Source organism: Sorex araneus, chromosome 2 (genome assembly GCF_027595985.1).
Source record: "Sorex araneus isolate mSorAra2 chromosome 2, mSorAra2.pri, whole genome shotgun sequence".
In the NCBI taxonomy this organism is placed as follows: domain Eukaryota; kingdom Metazoa; phylum Chordata; class Mammalia; order Eulipotyphla; family Soricidae; genus Sorex; species Sorex araneus.
The window spans coordinates 247,097,273-247,112,334 of NC_073303.1; the positions used below are offsets into that span (position 1 = coordinate 247,097,273).

At 39.6% G+C, this 15,062-nt stretch overlaps 1 protein-coding gene across 1 annotated transcript; it reads left to right on the forward strand.

The window, feature by feature from the left end:
• The first annotated feature begins 1,120 nt into the window (after positions 1–1,120).
• Positions 1,121–2,065, forward strand: LOC101558355 (olfactory receptor 7A5-like). The gene has a single exon (XM_004615058.2). It carries the CDS (start codon positions 1,121–1,123, stop codon positions 2,063–2,065), a length of 945 nt encoding a protein of 314 aa, XP_004615115.2.
• The last annotated feature ends 12,997 nt before the right edge of the window (positions 2,066–15,062 follow it).

Sequence of the window (15,062 nt, forward strand, 5' to 3'; positions counted from 1 at the left end):
GGTAAATATTAGGCAATCATTCTTGTGTGTCATCATGTTTCATTGAGTATTTATGTTCTTCAAGAATTGCATTTAAGAAATACTACACATTTTCAGCTGTTCTCCTCATACTGCTTTCAGTTCATTTTTTTTCCATCACATGCTATGATTTGGCTTGACAGACATGCACGTGTATTCAGTTGCTGTGAAGGATGCCAGAGGAAACACAGAGACAGCATGGTTCAAGCTCTATGATGGCAGAGTCAGAGGACAGTGGGCTACATGTAAGTATGCTGTGCTGCCTGCAGGAATAAGCACATGAAAAACATATTTTCAGTATTAAAAGGTGGAATTGTTATGAGGAGGGCAGGATTGATAGTGCTTGAAGACATGAATAATTTGCCTATCACATAAAGCCCAAGACTAGAAAATCTCCCAAGGAAATAAAAATTATCAATTTGATAACATTGTCAAAAAAATTACAGATGATGCCATATAAGAATAGTGTTAAAGGAGCTTGCCAAGTGGAAACATATTGCAATGCACTGGTCGATTAATGATGGACTAGACTGAGGAAAAATTAGTCTTCTATTGAAAGAGAAATTGCTTAGTTTTCTAAGCACTGCTTTTATTTTCGTTTGCAAAGCCCAGAGTTGTTTATGTCTACTTATTTTGGGGGGTTGCAGAATATATAAGGTTTTGAACACAGATTTCACTTTCTTCTTTGTGAAAGGTCCTTTTATAAAATTCTGCTCCTAGACAATTATACCAATAATTACCCTCTAAAATATTACATTTCATTTTTTGCTCGCTTATTTGTCTTCTATCATGGAGTGCTGGGGATCATTTTACTCGACCACCTTAGGCCCAGAGCCCAGCAATCTCTTCAAATAGTGACAGTCTCCAATGAATTTCATTCAGTAAATAAAAAAAATTTTCTCTGACTCTTTGGGAAAAAGTTACTGAGGAAAATTTTCAAATGGGGGGGAGCATGTGTTAAATATGATATTTTAAAAAATGCTAAGTATTTAATCAGTAGTAATGTATGCAAAAATGAATTATTGCCCTTAAAATATTTGTACAGATTTCTATGAATAGTATTTGTTCATTTTATTCTTTTTAGCATCACCAACACAATCACATGAAGCCAGACAATGATGGAAATGTTTCAGAATTTATTCTTCTGGGATTTTCAGAAGATCCAGAGCTGCAGCCCCTCATCTTTGGACTTTTTTTCTCCATGTACCTGATCACCGTGCTGGGGAACCTGCTCCTCATCCTGGCCGTCAGCTCAGATCCCCACCTCCACACGCCCATGTACTTCTTCCTGTCCAACCTGTCCCTTGTGGACATCTGCTTCACCTCCACCACCGTCCCCCACATGCTGTTGAGTATACACAGAGAAAGGAAAGCAACAACCTATGAAGGGTGCATCGCTCAAATGTTTTTTGTCTGTGTTTTTGCAACATTAGATGACTTTCTCCTGACCGTGATGGCCTATGACCGCTTTGTGGCCATCTGCCACCCCCTGCACTACACGGTCATCATGAACCCCCGACTCTGTGGACTGCTGGTTCTGGGATCTTGGATCATGAGTAGCCTGGCATGTTTGTTACAAAACATATTGGTGTTACGCTTGTCCTTCTGCAAAGATTTGGAAATACCCAACTTTTTTTGCGAACTCAAGTTGCTAGTCCAAGTTGCCTGTTCAGACACCTTTGTTAATAACGTGGTGATGTATATTTCAGTTGTTCTGCTGGGCGGGGGGCCCCTGGCTGGGATTATTTACTCTTACTCTAAGATAGTTTCTTCTATATGTAGAATTGCATCTGCTCAGGGGAAGAGGAAAGCCTTTTCTACGTGCGCATCTCACCTCTCAGTGGTCTCTCTATTCTACTGCTCTTGTCTTGGAGTGTATCTAAGCTCCGCTGCTACCCACAGCTCACAGTCCAGTTCAACAGCCTCCGCCATGTACACTGTGGTCACCCCCATGCTGAACCCCTTCATCTACAGTCTGAGAAACAGAGACAAGAGGGCCCTGAATGCACTCTTGGTAAAGAGAACTACAAAAGGACACTTGTCCTAGGCATGAAAAAAAGGTTATTATGTTATATCAAAGTCTTGGAAGAAAAATTTTAATTATTTTCATGTGTTGGGTATAGCACTTCCTCTTTCTACCTCCTGGATTATCATTTCTTTTGACCATTGCTCAATTTATTTGATATCTAGCCACTGTGTCTGCATCCCACAGTTTCCACCACAGTTTTTGGTAAACATTTCTAAATTCATTGTCTACCATGGTTCGGATGCATTTTTCAATACCCTCTTCTCTAATGAGAGCACATTTTACTTACAAAATATTTTTGTTAAAGGACTTATAACCACAAACATTTAAAAATTTACTAAATAATCATCACAAACTAGATAGATATTACAAAGGATAAAGCACTTACCATTCACAGAATCAACCTGTGGTGTATTTCTGGCAACAAATATGGTCCTCTGGAGTGATCCCCTGAGTGCAGAGCCAGGAGTCAGTCGTTTATTTTCTTAGGAGTCAGTCTTGAGCAAAATTGAATGTGGCCCCTAACCTGTAAATAATCATCATAAGCTACATAGCTCTCATTCTTATCAATCTATATTTTGAATATGCTTATTAATAGAAGAAAATAATACATGAGATTGAGCCAGAGTACACAGATGGGGGATTTTCTTGCATGTAGCCAATCTGGTTTCAATCTGTGAAATCTCAAGTGGTCCCCTGAGTCTCCTTAGGGTACTTCATGAGTGAAAATCAGGAGATGTTACCCTCAGAGACACTGAATGTGGACCCCAAACAAACAAAAAATGGGATCACTTTCATTTCAAGGCACATTTCCTATGTCCACTTGATCTCTGAACTAAAGTGTGATTTACTGTGCTGTGTTTCCGATGATCTCTCTACATTATTATCCACAGTATGATTGTTCTGTTTCAGCAGACCGTCCTATTCCTATCTCAGAGATGTACAAAGTCATTATCAATTGTGTGTCTTCAAGAGAAGGCTTCATTGCGTGATTGAATGTGAGCTCAACAGTCTGTAATCCAATGACATACTTTTTTGTGTCTTTCACTGCCTGACTACGCAAAAAAGCTCTTGCTCATTTAGTATAAGTCCTCAGTCGTGTTGGAGGGGTTAATACTGATATTTGTTTTTTTGTTGAATAATCTTTTGTTTTGTTTTGTTTTGCTTTTTCGGTCACACCTGGTGATGCACAGGGCAGATTCCTGGCTCTGTACTCAGGAGTTACTCCTGGCAGTGCTCGGGGGATCACGTGGGATGCTGGGAATCGAACCTGGGTCTGCTGTGTGCAAGGCAAATGTCCTACTCACTGTAAGATCCATCCATACCCTGTTGAATAATCTTTTGTTGGAAAATTCCATTGCGTTTCTTATTGTTCTTTATGTATTCAAATCCATTATTATCTCTTATTATATTATAAGTTGCCTACTCTATTTCATTCGTGAATAATTCTTGAAAAGCATGACAAACTTTTATGACTTTTAAAAAGTGGGGGCATCACCCAGTAGTTTTCAGGGCTTTCTCCTGGCTCTGTGCTCAGAGATCATTCATGGTGGATAATTTGGTTCTGAGAATCAAACCCTGAGATGGCCAAGTACAAGGCAAGTACCCTAACTGCTATACTATCATTCTGGCCCTAATTTTCATCTCTTTTATTATGTGATTGTTAAAATTTTAATCTTCCTCGCCTATATTTCATTCATGACCTAGTAAACATAGCATCAGAAAAATATTGCAAGAAAATATGTAATGTGTGGGAATATTATGACCTTCTCATGTAAAAATGGGTATATGTCAATGTGTGGTGTGTATATATTTTTATTTCAGGCAAATTTCTCAAACACATATGCACACAAGTGCAGAATAATTTTTAATTTCCTATATTATGTGGTAATAAATACAATTCTCCTTTAGAAGTGACAGAAATGAGAAAGATAAATGTCAGATATTTTTTCCTTTATTATAATTGTTGAGAGATGAATCAGCGGGTAGGGCATTTGCCTTGCATGCGGCTGACCCAAGTTCGATTCTTCCGTCCCTCTTGGAGAGCCCAGCAAACTACCAAGAGTATCCCACACACACGGCAGGGCCTGCCAAGCTAGCCATGGGAACTCGATGTGCCATAAACAGTAACAAGAAGTCTCACAATGGAGATGTTACTGGTGCCCACTCAAGCAAATCGATGAACAACGGGACGACAGTGCTACAGTGCTACATAATTGTTCATATAGTTTGTAATAGCATGCAACCGGTGTTGGCGTGGATGTGGGGAGAAAGGGACCCTCCTTCACTGCTGGTGGGAATGCCTACTGGTTCAGCCCTTTTGGAAAACAATATGGACGATTCTCAAAAAGTTAGAAATTGAGCTTCCATTTCACTCAGCAATACCACTCCTGGGAATATATTCCGGAGAGGCAAAAAGGTATAGTAGAGATGGCATCTGTATTTCTATGTTCATTGCAACACTGTTTACAATAGCCAGAATCTGGAAAAAACCAGAGTGCCCCCAAACAGATGACTGGTTAAAGAAACTCTGGTACATCTACACAATGGAATACTATGTAGCTGTCAGAAAACATGAAGTCATGAAATTTGCATATAAATGGATCAACATGGAAAGTATCATGTTGAGTGAAATGAGTCAGAAAGAAAGAGACAGACATAGAAAGATTGCACTCATATGTGGAATATAATGTAACTGAGAAGTACAAGTTGGCAATGATGCAACTTCTGACAGATATCTCTCTGGACTTAGTTAATAAAATACTAAAATACAGAAACCCAAAACCGTGAGGCCGCTAAGTGTGGTCACTCGACCTCATACCTCTTCATTCTAAGCAATGGAAAACAAATTATCTAATGCTTCCTTTTCAGCAGGTCCAACTTTAGGGGAGAGACTCTCCAAACAATAATAGTGAGTTTTGTTGAAATATTGAATGCAATCAAAGTGAAAGTAAAGTGAAATTTATTAGTTACACAGGTGGTGGGGGGGCTAAGGGTGGAGGGGCTAGGGGCGTGGGAGGGGCTAGGTGTGTGAGGGTGCGGGGTGGAGCTATACTGTGATTCTTGGTGGTGGAATATGTGCACTGGTAAAGGGATGGATGTTCGAGCATTGTATAACTGAGACTTAAACCTGAAAACTTTGTAACTTTCTACATGGTGACTCAATAAAAAAATAAAAAATATATATATATAATAGCATCCATACTATTCTTTTTTAAAAAAAAATATTCATTTTTAATTAGTGAATCACCATGAGGGTACAGTTACAGATTTATACATTTTTTTGTCAGACTCCAAGGTTATTTTATTTTAAATCACTCTTTTAGTGACTTTTGCTTTTCTCCCTTTCTACTTGTGGAAATCTCAACCTCCTTTATTTTTTTTAAAGTTTTTTTTTAATTTATATATTTTTAATTAGTGAATCACCGTGAGGGTACAGTTACAGATTTATACACTTTTGTGCTTATGCTTCGCTCATACAAATTTCGGGAACCCATCCCTTCACCAGTGCCCATTCTCCACCACCAGTAAACCCAGCATCCCTCCCACCCTCCCCAATCCCATCTCCCCCTACCCCACCCTGCCACTGTGGCAGGGCATTCCCTTCTGTTCTCTCTCTCTATTTAGCTGTTGTGGTTTGCAATAAAGGTGTTGAGTGACCACTGTGCTCAGTCTCTAGCCCTCATTCAGCCCGCAACTCCCTTCCCCCACATGGCCTTCGACTACATTATAGTTGGTGATCCCTTCTCTGAGTTGCCCTTTCCCCAGAATGTGAGGCCAGCCTCCAAGCCATGGAGTCAACCTCCTGGTACTTATTTCTACAATTCTTGGGTGTTAGTCTCCCACTCTGTTATTCTATATACCCTATATACCATAGATGAGTGCAATCTTTCTATGTCTGTCTCTCTCTTTCTGACTCATTTCACTTAGCATGAAACTTTTCATGCCGATCCACTTAAATACAAAATTCATGACCTCCTTTTTTCTAACAGCTCCATAGTATTCCATTGTATAGATGTACCAAAGTTTCCTCAACCAGTCATCCGTTCTAGGGCATTCGGGTTTGAAGACAAGGTCGGCAAAACCCTCCACGATATTGAAGATAAAGGTATCTTCAAAGGTGACACAGAACTAAGCAATCTAGTAAAAACAGAGATCAACAAATGGGACTACATTAAACTAAAAAGCTTCTGCACCGCAAAAGATACAGCGACCAGAATACAAAGACTATCCACAGAATGGGAAAGGATATTTACACAATACCCATCAGATAAGGGGTTGATATCAATGGTATATAAAGCACTGGTTGAACTCTACAAGAAGAAAACATCCAACCCCATCAAAAAATGGGGCGAAGAGATGAACAGAAACTTTACCAAGGAAGAAATACGAATGGCCAAAAGGCACATGAAAAAGTGCTCTACATCACTAATCATCAGAGAGTTGCAGATCAAAACAACCACGAGATACCACCTCACACCACAGAGACTAGCACACATCCAAAAGAACAAAAGCAACCGCTGTTGGAGAGGATGTGGGGAGAAAGGGACCCTTCTTCACTGCTGGTGGGAATGCCGACTGGTTCAGCCCTTCTGGAAAACAATATGGACGATTCTCAAAAAATTAGATATTGAGCTCCCATTTGACCCAGCAATACCACTGCTGGGAATATATCCCAGAGAGGCAAAAAAGTATAATCGAAACGACAACTGCACATGTATGTTCATCGCAGCACTATTTACAATAGCCAGATTTATACATTTTTGTGCTCATGTTTCCCCCATACAAAGTTTGAGGACCCATCCCTTCACCAGTGCCCATTCTCCAGCATCCCTCCTACCCTCCCCAATCCCATCTCCCCCTACTCCACCCTGCCACTGTGGCAGGGCATTCCCTTTTGTTCTCTCTCTCTAATTAGGTGTTGTGGTTCGTGTTTCGCAATAGACACCACTAAGAAAGAAAATTATAGACCAATATCCCTGATGAACACCGATGCGAAGATCCTCAACAAAATATTACCAAATAGGATCCAACAACTCATCAAAAAGATCATACACCATGACCAAGTGGGATTCATCCCGGGGATGCAAGAATGGTTTAACATTCGGAAATCAATCAACATAATCCATCATATAAACAAAAGTAAAGATAGAAACCATATGATCATATCAATAGATGCAGAGAAAGCATTTGACAAGATCCAACATCTTTTCATGATGAAAACCCTCACCAAAATGGGGTTTGGAGGAACATTCCTCAAGATAGTCAAAGCCATCTACCACAAGCCTACAGCAAGCATTATCCTCAACGGGGAAAATCTAAGGGCCTTTCCTCTAAGATCAGGCACAAGACAAAGACGCCCACTCTCACCACTTCTATTCAATATAGTACTGGAAGTACTTGTGATAGCTATTAGACAAGAAAAAGATATTAAGGGCATCCAGATAGGAAAGGAAGAAATCAAACTCTCACTATTTGCAAACGATATGATACTATATCTAGAGAAGCCTAAACCCTCTACTAAGAAACTCTTAGAAACAATAGGCTTATACAGTAAAGTTGCAGGCTACAAAATCAATACCCAAAAATCCATAGCCTTCATATACACAAACAATGAGGCAGAAGAAAGAGACATGAAAAAAGCAATCCCATTCACAATCATACCCCAGAAAATCAAGTACCTCAGAATCAGCTTCACCAAGAAAGTAAAAGACCTCTACAAAGAAAACTATAAAACGCTACTCCATGAAATAAAAGAGGACATGAGGAAATGGAAACATATACCCTGCTCGTCGATAGGGAGAATCAATGTTGTCAAAATGGCAATACTCCCCAAAGCATTATACAGATTCAACGCGATCCCTATAAGGATACCCATGACATTCTTCAAAGAAACGGATCAAGCAATCCTAAAATTCATATGGAACAACAAAGACCCACGGATAGCTAAAACAATTCTGGGAAAAAGACGATGGGAGGCATCACCCTCCCCAACCTCAAACTTTATTACATGCTATTCTTTTATAGAAGTGTTGGAATTACTCTTCTGGAGGTGCCCAGGGACTCTGTGGAATCAGGTATCAAACCAGAATTGAACCTGATCAGCATAAGAGCCTTTATTCTGTACTATCTCTCCAGCACCTGCAGTATAATCCTTAGTGTAAAATTAAAATTTTTATTAAAATACAAGTCATTCTCAATTCTGATTTCATTATGTTATACATTTGATACTTCTTGCCAAACTGTCAACTGGGGAGTTGTGGTTTTCTGCAGGTTTCTAAAAATGCATGGGTTACTACTAGAATAAAGTAAGAATAGCTTCATTTTTTACGCATAATGACCAAGGGACAGGGAAAATATTATCGCTTCCTGGTTAGAGTGTCTCGGTTTCCAAATTCTGCCTTGAGATGCAGTGTTTTTTACGTTAAAAATTAAAATTAATAGATGGTAAAGTTCATGTATACTGTTTCATTTTTATGAAAATCAGAACTGTAAAATCCTGGGTGTATTGATTCTAGTAAACTATATTGGACCCGAGTTCATGGCAATCAAAGTCTCAATTCAGGAAACTTTTATCTGTTTTATTTTGAGTTGAATTTTCTAATCACTTAATTGTCTTGCAACTACACACATTTTAATCAATTTTTCTTATCCTGCATTTATTTTATTTTTAGTTCTATGACATGCCAAGATTGGACTTGATAGATATGCATATATATTAGTTGTTATAAATGTGGAGAGCCTCCAAGGGACCATGCTTTGTAGTGTTCTTCATAATCAACACCTGTGTGCTTCCAAAACAACTCCTAATATGGAAACAGGATGTCTTGCCACGCCCATAAGCTGTAACTAACCTATCAGATGCAGACACGTGGGCGTAAGCAGGCAGCGAGAGGTATATAAGGGGGGAAGTCACCTAGCTAGTGGGTTCTCCCTCATGCGTCCCCCTTTCCTCCTTCCTCCTCGTCCCTGTTCCTGATTTCTTCTCTAACGCATGAGAAAGTTCCTGAATAAATCGCAGCCAAAAGGATCTCCGAGTTGTGTGTTTCTTCGCTGGACGAAGCGGCGCGCGACAATAAAGAATGCTAAAGTGAGCACAGAGTTGACTCCGTGCGGTGTGGATCATGCATTGTGAAGGAAGAAACAAGACATTGAGATCAATGTAAGTATGATGTGATGCCCTCAGGCATATCAGAAGAAATTATTTTGCATTAAAAGGTGCAATTGTTATGGTGTGGGGAGGATTAGCAGTGCTTGGAAGACTTAGAACTTTTCTGTTAGAGAAAGTTGAGAGCCTGGACTAGAGTGTCCCCAAGGAATTGAAAGAATTGAAGACAAAACCACAATACCCAAGAGTATCATAGAAATGATGCCACAGAAGAATAGTGAGGAAGGAGCTTGCCATGTCCTTGCTAGAGCCATATAAGAGTGTAATAGCCACTGAGTCATGGTACAGACTTGGAAAAAATAAGTCATCTACATGACACAGAACCATAATGCCCAAAAGGAAAAAAGAGGGAGAGAGAGCCAGAGAGAAGGAAGGAACGTGCCTGCCAAAGAGGCAGGCTAGGGGTCAGGGGGACAGTATGTAAATGGGCGACTTTTGTGGTGGGAAAGGTACGCTGGTGAAGGGATGGGTGATAGAACACTGTATGACCGAAAACCCAATCGTGAACGACTTCATAACTGTATCTCACGGTGATTCAATTAATGAAAAAAAATAAGAAATGGCCAATTTATTGGACTTTGTATTTTTGTTTGTAAAGTGTAATTTGTTTATATCTATTTCGTTGAGCACAAGGATTTTACTTTTGTGTCTTGACAAGGGTCGTTTGACATGGTTGGAAAGAATCCGGAAACAAAAAAAAAAAGCTCTTCATCCTCAAGGTCTCCGAGAGCATCTGAGCCAACTATGTCTTTCCATTCCCTCCTCTCTATCTGATCTTTCACCCAAGGTCAGGAATAAAAAGGTCTTGCCAAAGCATAGAACAGGCTCCTCCCCATTTACCCATTTACATGCCCTTCTTTATTCCATAACGCAACTACCCTCTAAAATCTTTAGTCTCTGCTTGTTGATTTGTGTTCCATAATAGAGTGGTGGTGAGTCTTTGTTCCTGTAACTCCCTAAACTTACCACCTTTAAAATGAGGAGAGTTGTCACTCTGCAAACTAAAAAATTCCCATAAAAATAGTTGGTACCTGATTTCTTAGGAAAAAGCTACTAGAAGAATTTGCATGTGAAAGGTGTGTGTATATAAATGGTTAAACTAAAATATACTAGTAGCTGTTTTATATGAATATTGTCTTCGTCGTTTTGTTTTTCTGTTAATTTTTAAGAAGTCACGGTGATTACAAAGTTACTCATGAGAGCATTATTTCAGGAATACGATGTTTCAAACACCAATCCCACCACCAATATCCCTTTCCTTTCCCCAATGTTCCCAGGTGCCCTTGTACTCCCCAGCCTGACTCCTTGGCAGGAATATAAAAACACTATTTCATAAAAAAATAAGTCATCTACATGACACAGAACCATAATGCCCAAAAGGAAAAAAGAGGGAGAGAGAGCCAGAGAGAAGGAAGGAAAGTGCCTGCCAAAGAGGCAGGCTAGGGGTCAGGGGGACAGTATGTAAATGGGCGACTTTTGTGGTGGGAAAGGTACGCTGGTGAAGGGATGGGTGATAGAACACTGTATGACCGAAAACCCAATCGTGAACGACTTCATAACTGTATCTCACGGTGATTCAATTAATGAGAAAAAATAAGAAATGGCCAATTTATTGGACTTTGTATTTTTGTATTTTTGGTTTTTTTTTGTATTTTGTTTTGTATTTTTGTTTCAAACACCAATCCCACCACCAATATCCTTTCCTTTCCCCAATGTTCCCAGGTGCCCTTGTACTCCCCAGCCTGACTCCTTGGCAGGAATATAAAAACACTATTTCTTATTTCTTGCTCGAACAAACTTAAAGACATGGCAAATGTAACTCAGAAACTAAATTGTCATGTTCAGTGCTTATATGGTTTTAACCTATGTAAATAAATAAATTTAAATCACTTAATACAATTTAGTACACTGCCCATTCTCATTTTACATAACTACGTTTTAAACTCTGCCTTCTTAAATATATCACACAAAATTTTATTTTATACTTGCATTTTATTGTGGTGCTAATTACTTCTTCCCTAGCATAGATAAATCATTTTATTTATATATTTATTTATTTGCTTTTTGGGGTCACACCTGAAGATGCACAGGGGTTACTCCTGGCTCTGCACTCAGGAATTACTCCTGGTCCTGTTCAGGGGACCATTTGGGATGCTGGGAATTGAACTGGGTTGGCTGCGTGCAAGGCAAACCCTCTACCCTCTGTGCTATTGCTCCATCCCCAATTTTTCAATGTTTTTTAAACCAACATTTCCAAATTTGTTTTCTGCCAACAATCATTTATATACATATATATATTCATATATATATCTACATATATGTGTATGTTTGTAAATCTCCTTTTACCTAACAGACAGCAGAGTTCTTTTAGAAAAAATAAAATGAAAATATGTAAAATATGCATCTCTACCAAATTTTTTCTTTTGCTTGTTGAGTGATCATCTCAAACTTTACTACTCCAATGGTGAAGACACTATATTGATGAGCATGTTGATTTACAAAATTTATAATAGAGAAAATCTGGGATCACTTGTACTTTCAGAATTAAACTCCTGAGTATGTCCGATCTATTCAAGGTAGACTGAAACTTGGAAGTTTGTTTTTTACTGATTCCTGGGTTAATTATCTTCTGTAGGATTTTTTTTGTTTACAATATGGTCCACAGTGTCAATTTTAACTCACTTAGAATATGATTATTAAGTATTTTGTCCTCAAGAGCAGTTTTCATTTCCAGACGTAAATATACAAACATATCTATTCAATATCCACATCAATGATCTGAAATATGAAGTCTAGTTTCAAACCTTACATTGTTTGACTATGCAAATTATCTCTTATTCAAGGTGTACATATACTCAGAGGACCAAGGAGGGTGTTGTCCATATGTAATTAGGTTGGCATGTAGGGGGTTATTTTTATAGAATAATGACAGTGACAGTGAATTTTATTTTGTTCAGTTTTGAAATGTCCATTGCTGTCTTGGTTATGACTCATTTGATAACTAAAGTCCAATGTCGTCACCTTCTCTTTCTTCTGGACATGCTACACATTTTAATTTGTGTATCATTTTAAGTAAAGCATGATAAGCCTTCATGTCTTTGTAAGACAGTTTTTAAAAATATAATCACTTTCGCCCACATTTTATTCTGATGTATGCAATGGGGACTAGTAAACATAATGTCAGACAATTTCTTCAATCAAGAAATAAAATGCTGGCCATTTTGCCGCAAGATTCAGCAGTAAGAATCCGGGCTGGCAGCACCGAAAGCTGGAGAATGCTCTGGGTCCCAGACTGGGCCAACAACACCTGGGCGCCAGACGGAGAAAGTGCAGAGTCCCCGCGACACAGAGCTTCTACTACACTCATGGACTTTGAACTAAACTACGGTCCCTTGCAGCCCCGGGAGGGAAAGGGTTTTTGTCCTCTTCTTTTTCCCTTCTCAGCAGCATGGCAACTGCCACCGTTTAGTGCCAATTGTACAGAGAGGTAGGAGCTTGCAATGATGAGAAGCATGAGGAATCTCGCAATAGGGGAGGGGGATGAAGAACTGGCCCTGCTTCCTGCCCAAATGAGACCATAGCGGCCTCCCACTAACAGCACCCCCATTCCTGAACAGCCATGATCCCAGAGGGACACAAACGAATCTCTGAATGCAGCGGCTGCTGGCAGAAATACCTCTGGACTTAATACCAGAACCCCAAAACTAGGCGGCCACTTTCACAACTGTGCAACATCATCTGCTCATTGTTATCAACAATAGAAAACATACAATCTCAAGATTTTCTCCTTATTCCATTCTCAGAGATAACTGCAAGAAGGGCTTGGGCAGGGGGACCTAAGTAGTGTTGGGGATCAAGCTTGAGTCAGCCTCACACAATCCATTTTCTATATGGTGAAACTCAGGTGTCCAAACATTTTTATTAATGTTAAATGTTTTATATTATTAACCAAAGTGCAGTATTTAACTTATCATACTGTAGCACTGTAGCATTGTCATCCCGTTATTCAACCATTTACTTGAGTGGACAACAGTAACGTTTGCATTCGTCTCTGTTGCGTGCTAGTGTAGCCCAATGGCGTCGGCTCGCTCCAGGACACTTCGAGTTCCAGGAACTCCAGGAACTCGAAGTGAGACCCGTTTTGTTACTGTTAGAATTTTTGGCATATAGAATGCACCACGAGTAGCTTGCCAGGATCTGTATATTATCACTCTATCACTGTCTTCTCATTGCTCATCAACTTGCTTGAACGAGCACCAGTAACGTCTCCATTGTGAGACTTGTTACTGTTTTTTGCATATTGAATATGCCAAAGGTAGCTTTCCAGGCTCTAATGTGCGGGCAGGATACCCTTGGTAGCTTGCTGTGCTCTCTGAGAGGGACAGAGGAATCAACCCTGGGTGGCCATGTGCAGGGCAAACACCATACCCACTGTGCTATGATTCCAGTTCCTGCATATTATACTGAAAGACAATTTTAAGATTTCTGGAAAAGACTTCGCAAAATCCAGGATTACCCTCAGAATTCCTCAGCTCAACTCTTGTGGAGAAGAATGGTGTTTGTTTCCAGGTCTCAGGGGGACATGCCTCCACCCCAATCAGTGCTCTGAATTGAGAAGGGACTTGAACTGGTGAGATTCATGGGGAAAATGCAAACTCAGGTGTGATGCTTCTTGGATAGAGATGTGGCAGGAATTCTAGCTAAAAGTGGGAGAAATTCAAATGGTTCAAGTCTTCAGCAAAACTAGATTAACTTGGTCTAATGCCTTTGGAAAAACAAATCATTAGGAAGAACTGTTTTCTGTCCTCAGGGGAGTGATGTGATAGGGGACCAGAGGAACAAGAAGTAAACATGCCTAATGGGCAGACAGGGGCGCTGTAAATATTGCTCTTCTCTTCTGTCTTCGCCGTTGTGGTCCTGGCATGGAAAAGAAGTTTGGGGATTTCTGTCTTTCCATTCTTAGGTCTGACTGGGGTATGAGACTTCACTCTTCCTGCTGTCTTGTCTGAAGAATGGACCTTCCTTCATCATTGACCTCCTAAGTAGGAATTCACACCTTCACCTGGAGGCATGCAGGTGAGTTCAAACACTGACAGGTCTTGCAAGAAGAGTGAGAGATAATGGATGTCTAGACCAGTGGTCAACAGCATCCGTTGTCTTTAGTCTAGAGACAGGGGAGTGTCTCATTGGTTTGCCTTGATAATTGATGATTGTATTGATATCAGAAGCTGGTGAGATTTTGGCATGACTTTGATTCTTCAGTTTGGATGATTTTTATCTTCTAATTCATTACATACTATATGAACTGTTTGGAAAATGTTTTGAGAGAGTTATGTTTAAAGTGCTTTCAAGCAAGTATAATATTTTCACCCACAAAACATGAATATTCCAGAGACATTTCACAACAGATGTTCCAATGAGTGACAGCCAGGATGCTCTGAAATTCCATGCGTGGGATAAACTCTGTCACAGAAGGGTTTGGTTCAAATGCAAATAGTATTAGTTGACAATCCCTAACATAAGAATAAATCATTATTTACATTACTGACCGCTATCTTTATATGGTTTTATTTTGCATCCTAGTAACATATACTTCTTATCTTCCCATCCCCCCACCCCAGCACAACAAACATAGAGTATCCTGGGTATGAGTTTAATACTCCAACCACATTCCATTGGACAGTTTCCTTTATTTTTTGTTTCATTTATTTATATATTATAAACTGTAATTTAAATGATGAGGTTACACTATTGTTAATGTTTATGCTGTGTACAAAGCCACTGCAGCCCAACATGATCAGAGGGCCCGTGATCTCCCCACATTGTCCATATATAACCTCTGGTCCAATG

What these genes read in the sequence shown, in the direction of transcription:
- LOC101558355 (XM_004615058.2), top strand. Translation starts at nt 1,121, where the DNA reads ATGAAGCCAGACAATGATGGAAATGTTTCAGAATTTATTCTTCTGGGA.